The 17,838-nt window shown below is 42.5% G+C and overlaps 1 protein-coding gene across 1 annotated transcript in view; it reads right to left on the minus strand.

Moving 5' to 3' along the window:
* LOC133502501 (PDZ domain-containing RING finger protein 4-like) overlaps positions 1 to 17,838 on the minus strand; it is a 197,358-nt gene that overhangs the window by 26,448 nt on the left and 153,072 nt on the right. The window contains exons 4-5 of the mRNA XM_061823366.1: positions 13,545 to 13,647; positions 1,759 to 1,857 (exon numbers count right to left, since the gene is read on the minus strand). Coding sequence (XP_061679350.1) covers positions 1,759 to 1,857; positions 13,545 to 13,647 — 202 coding nt within the window. The remainder of the gene's footprint in view (positions 1 to 1,758; positions 1,858 to 13,544; positions 13,648 to 17,838) is intronic.

Raw genomic sequence — 17,838 nt, forward strand, 5'->3', positions numbered from 1 at the left:
GGTCAACGCCTCCTATAGACGTTCAGCAACTTCATCTAAATGCAGAGCGCTCGTTCCCCCCCCCCCCCCCCCCCACCCAACAAACGGCGCCAGGAGCTGTCGAGCGCGGATTTATATTCCGCTCGGCTTTCGACTTCAAACAAATCCGAGAGACAAAAGTCAAAAGAAATTGAAGCAAGGGGGCAGCAACATGTGAAAGTGGGCCTGCGTGTTCATCTCCGCTAAAGTGACTCAGACTAAACCTGGACCAGACCAACATGAGTTGGCCGGTAATATTTCCATCTCTGGATAAGATGACGCTTTTACAGTATAGTATACACATATTCGGTATTAAAGTTGAACTGATTAATTGATTTAACGACTCCACAATGACGTCAGGACTAAAAATAAAACGAGAAATTCTGGCATTAGAAGTCCCGTATTTTGTCCATTTGGAACTCCATAGAGTGACTCTCTAACATGGACTTCGTATAAAAGTAGCGATTTTATTTCAATCAACTCCTCGTTTTTGTCATGCGTGCACAGAAAAGGCTCCTCTGACGGCTACTTCTGTTTGACCCAGTTTTATATCCGCGTTTTTCCATATTTGGCAGAGGCCGCCCCCATGTCCTCTGATTGGTTGGCTCCGTGGAGAACACCCACTCGTTAGAGCACACGTGTTTGTTAGTTTGACAGCGTTGGCTCAAGAGCGGAGAGGTAGGCGGCGATGTTCGCTAGTGACGTCGATAATCTCGAGAAATTCGAATGACCCGATTTCCGTCAGAAAAACGTCAGGAATTCGAGAATGGACGTTTGTAATTCATATTTCAGGTGTTTTCTGAGATACCGTAGAAACAATATCACATCCTAAAAACATTATGTAGTCGAGCAAGCTAGTGCTAACACTGATGGTTGTGCGTAAACATGCAGCCGCTGTGTCAAATCGTGCTCTAATCTTTCGCTGTGGGTGAAGTAATTTAATAACACTAATTTGATTACAGTAAGTTAGCACCCATTATTTCCGTCATGTTGTAATGTTGGTGAAATACATAACTTGACTAGAGCCGTGATTTACAATCTTCATGGAGCCAAAGAACATATTTTACCACCGTTTGTTTGAAATGTGTATCATCTATCATTACGCCTCAAATAAATTACACAAAACAAAGATACATTATCCATCCATTCATTGTCTTTTGCCACTTATCCTCACGAGGGTCGCGCGGAGTGCCGGAGCCTATCCCAGCTGTCAACGGGCAGGAGGCGGTGCACACCCTGAACTGGTTGCCAACCAATCACAGGGCACAACGAGACAAACAGCCGCACTCACAATCACACCTAGGGGCAATTTAGAGTGTCCAATTAATGTTGCATGTTTTCAGGATGGGGAGCACGGTGGATCAGCAGGGAAAGCCTCGACCTCACAGTTCTGAGGACCTGGGTTCGATCCTGGCCCTACCTGTGTGGAATTTGCATGTTCTCCCCGTCCCTGCGTGGGTTTTCTCCGGGCACTCCGGTTTCCTCCCACATCCCAAAATTATGCAACATTAATTGGACACTCTAAATTGCCCCTTGGTGTGATTGTGCCTCTTGTCTATCTCTATGTGCCCTGCCATTGGCTGGCAACCAGTTCAGGGTGTACCCCGCTTCCTGCCCGATGACACCTGGGAAAGGCTCCAGCATTCCCGCGGCCTTCGTGAGGATAAGCAACTAAGAAAATGGACGAAGGGATAATAAACATGTCAAAGTTGCACTGTCACGGTGTGTTTTGGAACTAACCTCGCTGACGTAGATAGCCACGTCCTCTTCCTCGTCCGTCCTGTAGCACAGAGTCAGGCCGAGCTTTTCCTGGTTGCTGAGTCGGCACAATTCAACTTCCTGCGTCGAAGGGGGGGAAAACATATACTGTAGGAAACATTGCCCCGGGTGTTGTACTGATGAAAGAAATTGTGGTTCTTCAGCAATTCTACTACTACTTTAATAAGGCCTCCATTTTGGAGTTTCAGCACATAATGAAGGCCTACAATTGCTATACGATGGAAATGCCATGGCGGCGCACCAGATTGATGACGATTGCCCATTTGCATACGGTTTAATTAAGGTAACAACGTCGGAAAACAGAGCTTAATATCAGAGTCGAGCCTCAGATGGCAGCCCGCAAGGGACTTCAATCAAAGCGACAGCGATGCCACTTAATCACCGACTCGACTCCAAAACAACACCGAGGATCCATAAACGATCAGGAGCTGCCCTCATGTTTAAAAGTTCGGCCGTCATAATTTATATCGGCGCATTCCCCGCTACCAGCTTCTCGTTTGTTATGTGAGCCGATCGTTTGATGCGAACTCCCGCTAGCCGAGGATGAGGCTCGACGATGAAATTCCCCATGAACCGAAAAGGTCTTTAAATGTCACGCTATTGAACATTTGCAATACCACAATATGTATGAATTGGTTTTATGACTAAATTCACTCCTCGCGTTTGGGCTCATAAAAATGCTCCGATACTACAACACCTGGCACCAGACTGTCACGTAAGTACTATACTAATCTACTACAGATTTTCTTTCTTTCGGCTTGTCCCGTTAGGGCTCGTCACAGCGTGTCATCTTAGATGAACGCGTATTTGTTGGGCACACTTTTTACATCAGATGCCCTTCCTGACGCAACCCCAATTGGGGAGTGGAGGCCCCCAATGCGAGACAACCTCACAACCCCAAACCAATGCTCTAACCATTTAGCTATGCCCCCCCCCCATATTCTGCTACAGAAACACCAGTTAAAATTTACTGTAAAACTAGCGAATAAAGAGAATCAAACACATTGTCTATGTTAGCAACAAACAGATTTGTTTAAGCTTGCTGATTGTTAAAGGCCATTTTATACTTCCATGGTCAACAATGGCCGCATTGCCCGACGCAGCACTTCTGCGTAGCTTGCCGCGCGCGCGTCAAAAAGAGTTGAAGCCGCGAAGCTCATCTCTCGTGATTGGCCCGTTCCTCCAGGTGTGACGGTCTGAGCGCTCCCACGTGCTGAAAAGTCTCCTTGTGATGAATGCGCATTCGCTACTAACAGGAACTCTGGGTACGTAGCAGACGCTTACTGGGAAATCTCCCGGTCTCATAGTTCCCCTTCTACATAGAGGGAGCTAACATACGTTATAACCCTAACCTAACCTTAAAACAAAAGATGATAAACAAAAAAAGATATACACACACACACACACACATATATATATATATATATATATATATATATATATATATATATATATATATATATATATACACACACACACACGTTCGCTGTGTTCGTCTTTCTGACACGTCAATAGCGAACATGAACACTCGGCAACAAGTTGTCGAATGATGCAGAAAATGACTGAAATCACGACTACTTTGCCACGACCTTCTTTTTAAATTTTCATCAAATCTACGTTATCTGCATTTGTGTGCCACACTGGCCCCTATTGGCCAAAGTGTGCATAAGAGGACCGGCACATCCAAGTATATTAGGATTATTCACTGTGAAGATTTCAGAATCGAATACAACTCAACTGAACTCATCACGACCTATAGGTACTGTACCTGTACCAAAGTATTGCACACAAAGATTTGACAAAATAAAAGATCAAACAAAGCAGAGGCTTGTTCTTTTTTTTCAAGTTCAAGAAGAAAATACTACCTTTGAACGTACTGGAAGGCAAACTTCCCTCTGACTTTTGGGAGTATGATGGCTGTTTGATCATGAGAGACCTTCGCGTGAGTGGGATATTGAAATGTCACAGAAGATCAAATGTTATCGAGTCTACGCTAGATATAGACCATCAAACCATAAATAAGATTGAATGATGCAAATCCAGCATGCGTACATACGATGTATATTGCATGAAATAATTCCTCCTGTCTCACTAGTGAGACATCAACAAAGTGATGAGTCACACATGCCCATCAAGTCCTGATCCAACTTCCACGGCACAAAGCAGGACTCCCAACTCCGAATCCCTGACTTTCGATGTCTACATCCAATCTTTCTCCCCACCGCCGGGATGTGCAACAGTAACTCCGTTTCCCAATACAACGACACATCAACATTGTTGGAGGGAATCAAGTGTGAAATGGCACCTTTCCACCCGAGGTCTTCATTGGGGCAGAAACCAGGTGACGTTCGGCAGCCTGCCAGAGTGCAGAGTTGGACGGCGAAGGTGGAGAAAAATGCGGATTTGAAGACCTTTTTAAAAATTTCTTTTTTCATGACTGTGTGTGTGTGTGTTCATGTGTCAAGTATCATAGGAAGGACAGGGGGACTACTGGAAAGTCACCATATGGTCCTTCTAGGTCCAAGTGATGCAAATTTTGTAGGATTTAGTTCAAAAAGTCTAAAGTGGTAGACAATGGACATTTTAGCCCAATTGACAAATCTCTTTCGCTTTTGCGCTTGTCTGCAGCTCGTGATTAGGTACTGAGTTAAATGTGGAAACATTTTGCTTACATCGCTGACAATCAGGGCAAGCCAAAACATAGTGCAAATATTTTTTTATTTGAAAGTCAGCAAACTCGCACAGACAAGGGAGGGAAATGTATGGCCGAACGAGACAGGTTAGCAAATGTAAAACTTTTAAACAACGTATCTTCGACTAAAAGTCTAACCAGTGTAAATTAGTCTGAGACAAGAAAATTTGTGCCCCACTGGTTACAGTTGATGAGTAAATTAATCGAGGTGGTGATTACTGTGGTAATGGATAGGCTGACAGATGAGGTTAGACTGGAATCCCCTTGGACCATGATGTTCGCAGATGATATTGTGATATGCAGTGAAAGCAGGGAGCAGGCGGAGGAACAATTACAAAGATGGAGGCACGCACTGGAAAGGAGAGGAATGAAGATTAGCCCAAGTAAAACAGAATATGTGTGAGTGAATGAGAGGGGTGGAGGAGGAAGAGTGAAGCTCTCGGGAGAAGAGATAGCGAGGGTGGACGACTTCAAATACTTTGGGTCAACAATACAGAGCAATGAAGAGTGTGGTAAGGAAGTGAAGAAACGGGTCCAAGCGGGGTGGATCAGTTGGCGGAAGGTGTCTGGTGTTCTATGTGACAGAAGAGTCTCCGCTAGGATGAAGGGCAAAGTCTATAAAACAGTGGTGAGGCCGGCCATGATGTACTGATTAGAGACGGTGGCACTGAAGAAACAACAGGAAGCAGAACTGGAAGTGGCAGAAATGAAGATGTTGATGTTGTCGCACGGAGTGAGCAGGTTGGATAGGAATGGATAGAAATGAGCTCATCAGAGGGACAGCCAAAGCTGGATGTTTTGGAGACAAGGTTCGAGAGAGCAGACTCCGATGGTTTGGACGTGTCCAGAAGTGAGAGAGTGAGTATTTTGGTGGTAGGGTGCTGAGGATGGAGCTGCCGGGCAAAAGGGCGAGAGGAAGACCAAAGAAAAGGTTGATGGATGTGGTGAGGGAGGACATGAGGAGAGTGGGTGTTAGAGAAGAAGATGCACAAAATAGGCTTAGATGGGAAAAAGATGACACCCTGTGGCAACCCCTAACGGGACAAGCTCAAAGGAAAAGAAAAAGAAGGTGATTGCTATTTGGAGGGATTTGAGCATTCACCCGACACACATTTTTAAATAATGATGTAATTGTATTGTTTGATAAAGAAATCAAATGGGCTCATATATACAGTATGTACACACACACAAGCTTCTTATATTCTTAAGAATGAGTTCAATGAGAATTTATTGGTTTCAAAGGTCCAACTTTCACCATTGTCAAAAGTAAACAAGAACTTTTAAAGCAACAAAAATTGTGGGGAACCACTCCAAGGTGCACCTATTCATAAACTTTTCAATATATTGCAGACATTGGTGAGGTGTGCCGTAGGTGTGACAGCAGAATTTAAGGTGGAGGTGGGACTGCATCAGGGATCAGCTCTGAGCGCCTTCCTGTTTGCTGTGGTAATGGATAGGCTGACAGATGAGGTTAGACTAGTATCCCCTTGGACCATGATGTTCGCAGATGATAGTGTGATATGCAGTGAAAGCAGGTGGAGGAACAATTAGAAAGGTGGAGGCATGCATTGGAAAGGAGAGGAATGAAGATTAGCCAAAGTAATACAGGATATATGTGCATGAATGTAAGGGGCGGAGGAGGAAGAGTGAAGCTCCAGGGAGAAGAGATAGCGAGGGTGGACGACTTCAAATATTTTGGGTCAACAATACAGAGGAATGAAGAGTGTGGTAAGGAAGTGAAGAAACAGGTCCAAGTGGGGTGGAACAGTTGGCGGAAGGTGTCTGGTGTGTTATGTGACAGAAGAGTCTCCGCCAGGATGAAGGGCAAAATTTATAGAACAGTGGTGAGGCCGGCCATGATGTACGGATTAGAGATGGTGGCACTGAAGAAACAACAGGACGCAGAACTGGAGATAGCAGAAATGAAGCTGCTGAGGTTCTCGCTCGGAGTGAGCAGGTTGGAAAGGACTAGAAATGAGCTCATTAGAGGGACAGACAAAGTTGAATGTTTTGGAGACAAGGTTATAGAGATGGTTTGGACATGTCCAGAGGCGAGAGAGCGACTATATTTGTAGAAGGGTGCTGGGGATGGAGCTGCCAGGCAAGAGAGCGAGAGGAAGACCAAAGAGAAGGTTGATGGATGTTTTGAAAGAAGACGAGGGCAGTTGGGGTTTGAGAAAGGAAGATGGATGAAATATGCTTTGATGGAAAAATACTGACACGCTGTAGCGACCCCTAACAGGACAAGCCGAAAGGAAAAGAAGAAGACTCTTTTAAGACGATATCACACAGAATTGGGCAATCTCAAGACAACGTCCAGGAAAGACCAAAACTCCAGAAAGAGTTTCAGGACACAAAGCAAACGCACATAAGTCCTGCATCTAAAGAGAATGTCTAAGACAGACCAAAGCACCAGAAAGAAGAAATAATGAGGTAATTTTCTTTGTGTTCATTAAAAAAAAAAAAAAAGTTGTATGCCTCGCTGGATTTTGTCCTGAAATTAGAATTGATGTACCCATTTGTATTTAGTTTTCACCGTTTGATGACGGAAAATCAGAAATTAAACCGGAGCGCCTGTCTGAAAACATGTCGTGTTCACCGAACGGCTACTGTAACACACGTGTTTTGTTTTCCAAAATCGGAATCTCTTTTTGAAGTCCCCAGTAGGAGATTAGCACGCGGCACAGAGATAAGAGCTGATGGCAAATTAACGGCGGCGGTGGCACGAACTAAATTGTCGTCCCGCTATCAAGCCGCATTGTGGGCTGTCATCATAATGGCACCTTTGATTAGCGGTAATTGAAAAAGCAGCCGTGAATGCACTCAGATTGCGAGGGACGCCCGTGGACAAGCAGAAACTTTGTCATTTCCCCCGTGGTGATACGCCACAGTTACTTCCTCTTGACCAAATACGGTCAGCCTCCCTTTTGCCGTAACTCTCCGAAGGCGGCGGCTCATATCGCGACAAAATGTATCCCACATTAATGTGCCTGCCTCATTTCCTATAATGGTACTTATATGCAACAGATCAACTATAATAAACCACAACAACCGCCGCTGATTGCCTCCGAGTGGAGTGATTAATTACAAACAGCAGCTCGTGATCGCTCTGCAGTTTTAACGAGTATGTGACTCATTGACAGAAATTCATTTCACAGTATATAGTTGTTTATTGTGATTGTCGCGACGATCATACCTTTAGTATTTAGCTTCATTTGACAGGTGTCATAGAATAATAAAGTGAGCTTTGAAAGCAGAATTGCGCATGACTTTCAATGATGACGGCAAATTATGTATGATTCACTTCTTTGTATTGAATAGCGCATTTCAAAAACACGCGAGATGGTTCAAAATTGTGAACGGAGTTTGAACGGTTGTCAATATGTGCCCTGCGATTGACCTGTGATCAGTCCTGGGTTAGCCTCGGGCGCAAGCCCCAAGTCAACTGCAACCCTTATGAGGTCAGGCGCTGTAGAGAATGTACAGAGATATTGTGAAAGTGATCCTATTGTTGATGTATGTACGACGTATGTTGTTGTTTTTTATTTACAAGCCCTGTTCGTGGTACTGCGTTGTTGCTATGTTAAACCAAGCTAAGGTATTAAAACTTTGAAAACTGATTCTGTGCACCATCTTTCTTTGTAATTATCTCGTGTTTCAATGTGCGCACTTGCGGCTTTTACACAGGTGTAGGGTTAGGGCTAACCCTAACCCCAATCCTAACCCTTTCTTTCCTGTCACCTCACCCTATCCTATTCCTAAATCCACTTACCCTTTTCCGCATTTCTTTCCTATCCCTTCCCCCAATCCCTATCCTAATCTTAAAATCACTTAGCTTTTTCCGCACTTGTTTCCTATCCCTTCCCCCAATCCCTATCATCATATTACCCCCATCCCCAAACCCTTACTCCAACCTTAAGATTCGACTTAAATTTGCTTTCACTGAAATTATAAAATGTCACCTTCCCTATCCTTTACCCTAAATCCATTTACCTTTTTCCGCATTTCTTTCTTATTCCTTCCCCCAATCCCTATCTTTATACTATCACCAAACCCTTACCCTAACCTTAAGATTCGACTTAAATTTGCTTTCACTGAAAATGTAAAATGTCCCTTTTTCTATTTTACGCTTACCTTTTTCCTATCCCTTTCCCTATCCCTTACCCTAAATCCACTTACCTTTTTCCGCATTTCTTTCCTATCCCTTCCCCCAATTCCTATCCTAATCCTAATTCCACTTATCTTTTTCCGCATTTCTTTCTTATTCCTTCCCCCAATCCCTATCTTTATACTATCACCAAACCCTTACCCCAACCTTAAGATTCGACTTAAATTTGCTTTCACTGAAAATGTAAAATGTCACTTTTTCTATCTTACGCTTACCTTTTTGCTATTCCTTACCCTAAATCCACTTACCTTTTTCCACATTTCTTTCCTATCCCTTCCCCCAATTCCTATCCTAATCCTAATTCCACTTATCTTTTTCCGCATTTCTTTCTTATTCCTTCCCCCAATCCCTATCTTTATACTATCCCCATCCCCAAACCCTTACCCCAACCTTAAGATTCAACTTAAATTTGCTTTCACTGAAAATGTAAAATGTCACTTTTTCTATTTTACGCATACCTTCTTCCTATCCCTTTCCCTACCCCTTACCCTAAGTCCACTTACCTTTTTCCGCATTTCTTTCCTATGCCTTCCCCCAATCTCTATCCTAATCCTAAATGCGCTTACCTTTTTTCTGCATTTGTTTCCTATCCCTTTCCCCAATCCTTATCCTTATACTATCTCAATCCCCAAACCCTTACCCTAACCTTATGATTCGACTTAAATTTGCTTTCACTGAAAATGTAAAATGTCACTTTCTCTATCTTATACTTACCTTTTTCCTATCCCTTTCCTAATCCCTTATCCTAAATCCACTTAGCTTTTTCCGCATTTCTTTCCTATCCCTTCCCCCAATCCCTATCCTAATCCTAAATCCTTTTCCTGGATTTGTTTCCGATCCCGTCCCCCAATCCCTATCCTTATACTATCTGTTAGATTTGTTGTGAATTTATTTATTATGTATTTGAATTATTGTAGATACAGTTAGTATGTCAGTATCATACTTGCTTCGAAGAGTCTTGTTCACAGGACGAGTTCCTACACACAGATGCGACAATATCTTCCTAGAGGTGGCCAAGGACAACTCCATCATAACCAAAGAATGTGCCACATCATCACTAAAAACTGTACCTTTGTTCATTTCATCTGCTCACCCCTCCTTTTGACCTTGTGAATTTTTTAATTCAAAAAATACGTGAGAGGCTGGTTCAGAACGTGTTTGGAGACTGTAACTGGCCCGTCTCTCACGTCCTCCTGATCAGAAGAAAGACGACTTCTTGTCCGTTATTTGTGCAATTATTCCAACAAGTTAGGTTATAATCCCCACCATCCCCAAACCCTTTCCCTAACCTTAAGATTCGACTTAAATTTGCTATCACTGACAAACATCGAGACACTTGATTTATGACGATCAAAAGGGACACAACTGAGGACTTAACTGACTTGGAGTGAGCACGCGCCTGAAGAAGGCTTACATTAGCCGACACGTTGCGCAACAAGACTCACTCTTTACGATGTTTTTAATTGGTCGTATTAAAATTGTAAGTTGGTCGGAAACAATTGGCAACGAAAAGGACAGTGATAGGAACGGAAATTCTATTAATTGAATAGATTTAAACTGGATTTTGTCTTAAATTAAGGGGGTGAACAAATTATGGGGTTATTACTAAATTTAAAAGGATGGGAAGAGGAAGTCAGTTTGGGTGAACAAATCTTTGGGTCGGAGGGCCCGCGCACCTCCCTTCTTCATTCGTGGTTCATCGCTACGCACTTAACCCTTATTTTCCTCATGAATTAATCACCTCCTCAGAAACCCAAAAGCCCTTTGTTGACATTGGAATGCAATAAACAACAAATAGCAACAAAGGTTGCACTGAGAACGAGCAACATTCAGGCGCAACGTGTGTCCACTTTTAACAAGAACAATTGGATCTATGATTGGAAGCAAACAACTGGATTTCACTGAGGGGAACGTGTTGGAAGGGCGAATTGGATTTCATTGGTTCCACCTTGAAGTGGTGCCACTTGCGTCCAAGTAAAGTCATTTCAAGGAATGTCTTCCCCGTGTCCTCTATTTAGGCTCGGCGAGAGACGGATGTTTTCAACCAGAAACATTTTGTCCGCATTAGCGCGTCGTCATGAAGTGCTGCGAGCAACAAAGCCGCCGAGTGTAATAGGATTTGTTAATAACCTAGGCGTACGGAGAAGATTTAATATATTTGTTCCAATGTGACACAGCGATCCGAGCGGCTGCACAAATCTCTCTGCTACGTCGCCGGGCTCCGTGGGTGGGAGCGTTTCCCGACTAATTTGAATGTGACAAATCAAGAGGGAGGAGAGGCGGCCCGTCGTCGGACGTGACAGCAGTCACCGGGCCTTGTGCGCAATACGCTAACACGACGACGACTCGGGCTATATTTTAGGAAATGTACATTTTTAGGACAGCTTTCATTTAAAGGGAAATTACGGTGCTTTGGATCAACAATGTATCCAATAGGTCATGTAATATGTACTGTACCTTGACAATGTCATGTTAATCCTCTCTCATTTAATGGTGTTTTGAGAAGATTTTTATCGACAATTACGAATTTTCAGGGGCGCTGCCATTTTGGCGAGTCACATGACCTACTTGTGCGGATGTGACGAGTGATCGGGAAGACGGAGGAATACCTCCATGCAGATTTGAATCTGTGGCTGTAATTGATGTTGAATATTCGGATGGTTCTTCTGGCGGAATGAAGCAGAGTCTGACGAGCAAGCTCCGGCGCCAGGGCTCACCGGAACTTGCTCACCATCCAAATATTCAACATTATTTATAGCCAGAGCTCGCTCGCGGCCCCGCCGCTCGACGGAGCTCGCTCGTCAAGACTCCCATCCGAAGAACTATCCGAATATTCAACATTATTTACAGCCACAGGTTCAAATCTGTATGGAAGTATTCCTCCGTCTTCCCGAGCAACCGATACTGGTATTTCGTCATCAGATGAGGATAAATCCGAGAAATCAGCGCTGGGCATAAATGGTGTCCCATGTAGCCGCCGGGGCTCGGCTAATGGCCTTCCCGGACGCCGAACCTCGGCTCCTGGCCCGCCGCCGGAGCTCGCTTGTCATGGAAGTATTAGTCTGTCTTCCCGATCAACCGATACTGCTATTTCTTCATCAGATGAGGATAAATCCGGGAAATCAGCGCTGGGCATAAATGATGTCCCATGTAATCGAGCCTTTGGTGCGGCACCTCATTCGTCACATTCGCGGACGTTGGTCACGTGACTCGCCAAAAATCTTCTCAAAACACCATTAAATGAGAGAGGATTAACATTACATTGTCAAGCTAGAGTACATATTACATGATCTATTGGATACATATTTGATCCAAGCCACCGGAATTTCCCTTTAAAAAGAAATAGCACTACTGTGTTAGTATACACCAGAAGTGTCCAACATACCATTTGTATGCAACTGTTATTATGACTTGTGATTTCAAATTAGATTTGTTGTTCACATACGGTAATGCTCAGAATATGATAATCAAATGTTGCGGGGCAGTTGCGTGTATGTAATCATGTAAGGAGTAGATTATACATGTATATGGTTTTCACAGTCATTCCCCTCCGAGGGAAATGATAATTACAATGTTGTTCATGACAAAAACAAGCTCGATATGCCTGATTGAAGTACTCTTGGCATCGCACTGAAAACACGAAAGAACACAGAGTTTGTACATTTTGGCCTTGACAAAAAAAGGAATCATGACGGCAAATGATTCACGCTGTGTTCAATGTGGAATCTCATCTGTCACTTCTAATACTCCTCTAGACCACCACTCCAATCTGTCGTGCCCCCCCCTTAAAAAATATGCCTGGGAGTCAATTAGTATTTGGAGGCTTCCAACAAAAATGTGCTGCTGAGGAAATGTGTGCAGCAAGTATGCGTTTGTATGCACAAGCACATCAGTGGAGTAAATAGAAAAATGTCTATTAAAGAAAGACAAAAAATAGAAATGTAATGAATATTATAATGTCTCGTAAACTGAATACTTTGCCAAAAAGCTCCTGTTTTATCTGTCCGTAGCACGTTGTTTGAATTTTTAATATTCATTTAGCCAAATGCCAGTCTCATCAGTTCCAAATTATTCCATCATCCCTTTTTCATTCTCTAACGGAAGAGTACGAAACAATTTTTTTTATCCTATCGTCAACTCTCACCATACAATATCAATATGCCAAGATCACTGTCTGAAGTACACGCGCATCTCAGTCAATTTGAATATCGCAGAAACACGGCTAAGGACAATTGTATTTATCAAACACTTTAAAAACAACGTATGGAAACGGGTCAAACAAGCATAGGAAGTAAAATCAATTTAACAAACCAAAAAGATGAATTAAAAACCTTAAAACACTAAAATTATGTCATCTTGTACTCAGTTGAAAGCTGAAGAATGAAAATGATTTTTGTTGTTGTTGTTTTACTTTAAAATGCATTCATTTCAGCGAATGAATCAAAAGTGAAATTCAAATCTTCAGCATAGGAAAATACCTGACAGAAGTCAAACTGTTCATTTCTGGATTTAATTTCTTATGTAAACTATAATCAAAATTGTAATAAAAAGAATCATTAAATAATTCACTGTTCGATAACTCTTCAACAAATAATATACAAGTTTGACTTTCTTAATTGAACTACAAAAACATATTACAATGGATGGATGGATGATTTTCCATTTATTGCAATTCACCTGTAATTATAGATTTTTGGTCAATTTGGAATTTTTAAAGAAATTATATAGGAAAGCTACTTAATTGACTTCTTGGACTCAATGGACAACTTTTCCTTGTATCAGTTTTATACATATCCTACAGTATGTTTCTTGCCAATATGACGGTAAGCGCAAAATGATATCCCATTATTGGACGGTAAAGTCGTAAAGATAAAGCGGAAGCGTCACCTCATATTCCAACTCTTCAGTCCTTTCGCCGTCGGCCGGAAGTGGCGAGAGGTAGTCGGTGCCTTCGTAGTAATCCTGCTCCATGGCGTGAAGGGAGTGACAGCTGTCAGGGGAGCAGAAAGAAACGGACGTCATTTTCTTTCTTCTCTGCCTTCGACGGAGCCGAGTGACGGGATTTCCTTCCGCCTTTGTCTCGGACGCAACGCGGCGAGCGGAGGCGACGTGGAGGGCTTTGACGGCGGCTCGAGTGTGCGCGACGAAAGTCAAGCCGCTCGCTAAATAACAGCTCATTCCCCGTGATTTGCTTGCCACTCTTGACTGACAATCCACCCCCCCTCCCCCCACCCCCTCACTCGTGCTCATTGTGCAGCGCAAGCTTATTAAAATGCCATCAATTACTGAGAGGCAGCATCGGGACCACACAAGACACGGAACCAGGCCCAAATCAGGCGACATTTGAGCAAATCTACCAACGCTCGCAGACAACAATCATAAATGCGATTCGCTGTTCAATATTTACAACGGCAAATCCTAATCCGTGTGGTCAACGTTAAGTCTGGCTGAACCGCGGGTTCCGGCACCGTGACATGAAATGATTGGAAGGAACGAAGCGAGCTGAAGCTTCAAGTGTGACGTCTGAGCGCTCCCCCGTGCTGAAAAGTCTCCTTGTGATTAACGCCCATGCGTGTATATTTTGTAAACTTCCGGCCTGAAACATCCCCTCCACGCTTCAATGTGCCATTCGACAACTTGTCACTGAGTATTTGTGTGTGTGTGTACTTTTATTCTTTATTTTCCTTTCATACTTTTACGTTATTATAATGCAGTTCTTTTGTGATGCGGAATTCTGGAACATTCCAAGGAGAGCCTATATAAGAAGACCGAGAACCTTCACTGGTTGTTGAACTCTGGTGACTATTCGTAGCTTGGCTCAACTACTCGGTCTTTGAACTTCTTTTTTGTGTTAGTTTTTTTATCGTTTTTGTGTCGTATTGTTGTGTGTGTGCTTGAATTGTCTTAAACGCAATAGAACTGCTTTTGTCGTATTTTGCTGGTTTGAGGAAGGGGATTTTTAGTCTAAATTCACACGTAACACCAAGTGTTCATGTTCGCTTTGGACATTTCAGAGAGACGAACACAGCGAACGTACATATATGTGGAGATCTTTTTTTATTAACTTTTGTTTCAAGGTTAGGTTATGACGTATGTTAGCTCCCTCTATGTAGAAGAAGGGGAACGATGAGACCGGGACATTTCCCAGGAAGCGTCTGCTACGTACCCAGAGTTCCCCTGTTAATAACACATGCGCATTCATCACAAGGAGACTTTTCAGCATGGGGGAGCCCTCAGACCGTCACACCGGACACGTCAAGAAAACAACATTGGTTGGGTTCAATATTTGTAGAAATGGATTTCACAAGTCGTTCACCACATTTAAATGCAGTGCAAAATGTGGATAATGTACTTTTTCGGAATAATGTGGTTTGGATGTCTCGTTCTGGTTCCTCATTCTCATCCACACTCGATGATGATGGAAACTGCAGAACCAGGTATTTTTTTTTGAGAAGGTATTTGGAGTAAAATGTTTGAAAACCACTGATGTAAGACCAGTACAGAAAACATGGTTATCTTTAAAAAATATCAAATAAATAAAATCAGTACACTGGAATCTCTTGCATATTCGTGGTATACAGTTTTTTGCCCCCTTTCTTAAATGGAACTAGGAATGGAACATTTGTGAATGAATGTAGAAAAACTGATCCCATTATTATTATCCATTAAGTTTACATTAAGTAATTTTAAACATGGGAATGTGTGACAATAAATAAAATAAAATTAACAGAAAAATCTGAAAAATAGCTTCAACAAAACCAAAACTAAAAATATCTTTAAATGGCAACATAACCACTGAAAAAACAAGAAAGACACTAAGGCTGTGATGGTTTTGAACATTAAATAGGTGTAAATCTTTTATGTACGTTTAGTTTTCGAGTGAATTTCAACTGGATTGTCAATAAACGACTTTTAAGAACTCTACATTTACTCTCACTGGTTACTACGTTCTTCTTTCCTGCTAAATCAAATAATCTGTGAAACATTTCGGGGTAATGTAAAATAATAATTCAAGTTACAGTACCGTAATTCCTGGCCTACAGAGCGCACCTGGTTCCAAGCCTCAACAAGGAAATACCATTTGGTACATACATACGCCACAGCTGTGTAAAAGCCGCAAGTGCCCACTTGCCAAACACGAGATATTTGCAAAGAAAGACGGTACACAGAAAGAGTTTAACGCTAGCTAAAGCCGCTAAAGATAGCGCTAACGCTAACAGGGCCGGTTAAAATAAAAGTTACTGGTAAATATCGCCGAGACACGCCAGTAACACAGCAGCAACACGCTGGCACAGCGCTAACAGGGCCGGTAAAAGTCACTTCCTCGGAACATATAGTCCACCGGTCTCACTCTTACCTTTTCCGCTCGAGTGCCCCCTTGCGGCCGTTAGAAAAAATGCAAAAATTAGTCACATCACCGCATAAGCCGCAGGGTTGAAAGCGTGTGAAAAAAGTTACGGTATATTCAACTTTTGCTGTGCTATATTCAGGTAATAAACAATTAATGTAGGCAATTATAAACATTTCAATGGTGGCATCAATACATTTTTTGCTTTTTGTGGGGGATTACTATGTAGTCTGTCATCGAGTTATTACTCAGAACCAGAAAATAGATCAGGATAGGTCACAACGTGGCCACATTCCAAACATAACCGCCTCTGGCAGTCGCTGCAAGGAACATAATCAACACAACACGACGCAACATTTGTCATATCTATCAAATTGGCGCTATATTGAATCGTGCACCTGATCGCAGAGATGAAGAGGAAGAAAATGGGAGTTTTATGGGGCGCATTGATTACATTCGGGCTCGGTGCCGCGAGTGGCCCACTTCAATGTGTTGCCCAGCTTTTTTTTTTTTTTTTTTTTTTTTTTTTTAACGAGCCCATTTGGTTTAATCACCTAGTAAACTTTCGATGAGTCTAAATGGACCTTCTCGCTATAATTGGCGACAAGGTCCTGTGGGGGGAATTTTGTATGTGCGCAATACATTCACGTCAATAATTCTGTGCTGCGGCGCGACTGTGTAGCAATGAATGTGGCACAAATAATAATAGTGTCAGTAAAATAAATACATTTGAGAAAAAAGTAAAGGACAAAGGAAAAAGAAGTTCCTGTTCTTGCATTCCCAGGAGGTGAAACCTACTTTTTAAAATATGTTAAACTTTTCCTCTTTGTTCCTTTGTGATACGCAAAGCGCAAAATCAAAGAGACACCAAGGGGAATGACGACTCCTTTTTCTTTTGTTGATGTTTTTCAAGGAAAACCTCTTGTTGATACTTCCCTTGATTTGTATGTACATATTTATATATTCATTTTGGTGATAAATACTATAACGACACCACGACTTCCCCGTGCTCCGTGTTTGATGATAAAAAGTTGTACAGCATCGTGGTCAATAAGGATGACGACAGAGAACAATTAGGCACCAACGTGAAAAAAAAAATGGTTTTAGTCCTTCACTTTTATTGTGCAAAGTGATGATTATAAATAATTCATCCGCTGCTAGACGTTTCCCGAGCAGAGTTCCAAATATTGTCAGCAGTTTTAGAGCATTTTGACTGATCTATCAAGACCCGCAGAATACTGAGTTCTGTGACAAAAGAAGCACCGAAGCTACTACAAGAAAGAGTAGACTGTCTTGTTTCACCGAAAGAATAAAGATGTTTATAGATTTTCTCTTCTTGAATAATAAGCCTCCGAACATGGCTTGGCTTTACTCATTTCTGCTCAAAAATCATAGAAATGAGCTTGAATTTTGTGAAAACATGCAAGCATTCTGCTGGAACTTTGAGGCTCAAGAGTGATAAAGGGATTGATGGCAACATGGGGGCTGGGGGTGTTCTTTCGGCTTGTCCCGGTTAGGGGTCGCCACAGCGTGACATCTCAGATGAACATTTGGTACAGTACGCAAACCCACTTGGAGAGTAGAGGCCCCAATAAGACACCTCTTCTGATTTTTTAATTGTGAGGCGCTAAAACATGTATAACTTCCAACAATTTCTCCCCCTCATAATCAGCAAACAAAGCTGAGATTCATCACCTAATGGACCTTTCCGACCTGTCAATCACTCATACAATAATAGCCAATCAGATAGCCGCACTGTCTTAATCCCTGGCTTGACACGCCCCTCTCGCCGTATTGTCCCACAAGTAATGCTGGTTGTCAGTAGCGGGCGCT

The sequence above is a fragment of the Syngnathoides biaculeatus genome, chromosome 6 (assembly GCF_019802595.1).
Source record: "Syngnathoides biaculeatus isolate LvHL_M chromosome 6, ASM1980259v1, whole genome shotgun sequence".
Classification (NCBI taxonomy): domain Eukaryota; kingdom Metazoa; phylum Chordata; class Actinopteri; order Syngnathiformes; family Syngnathidae; genus Syngnathoides; species Syngnathoides biaculeatus.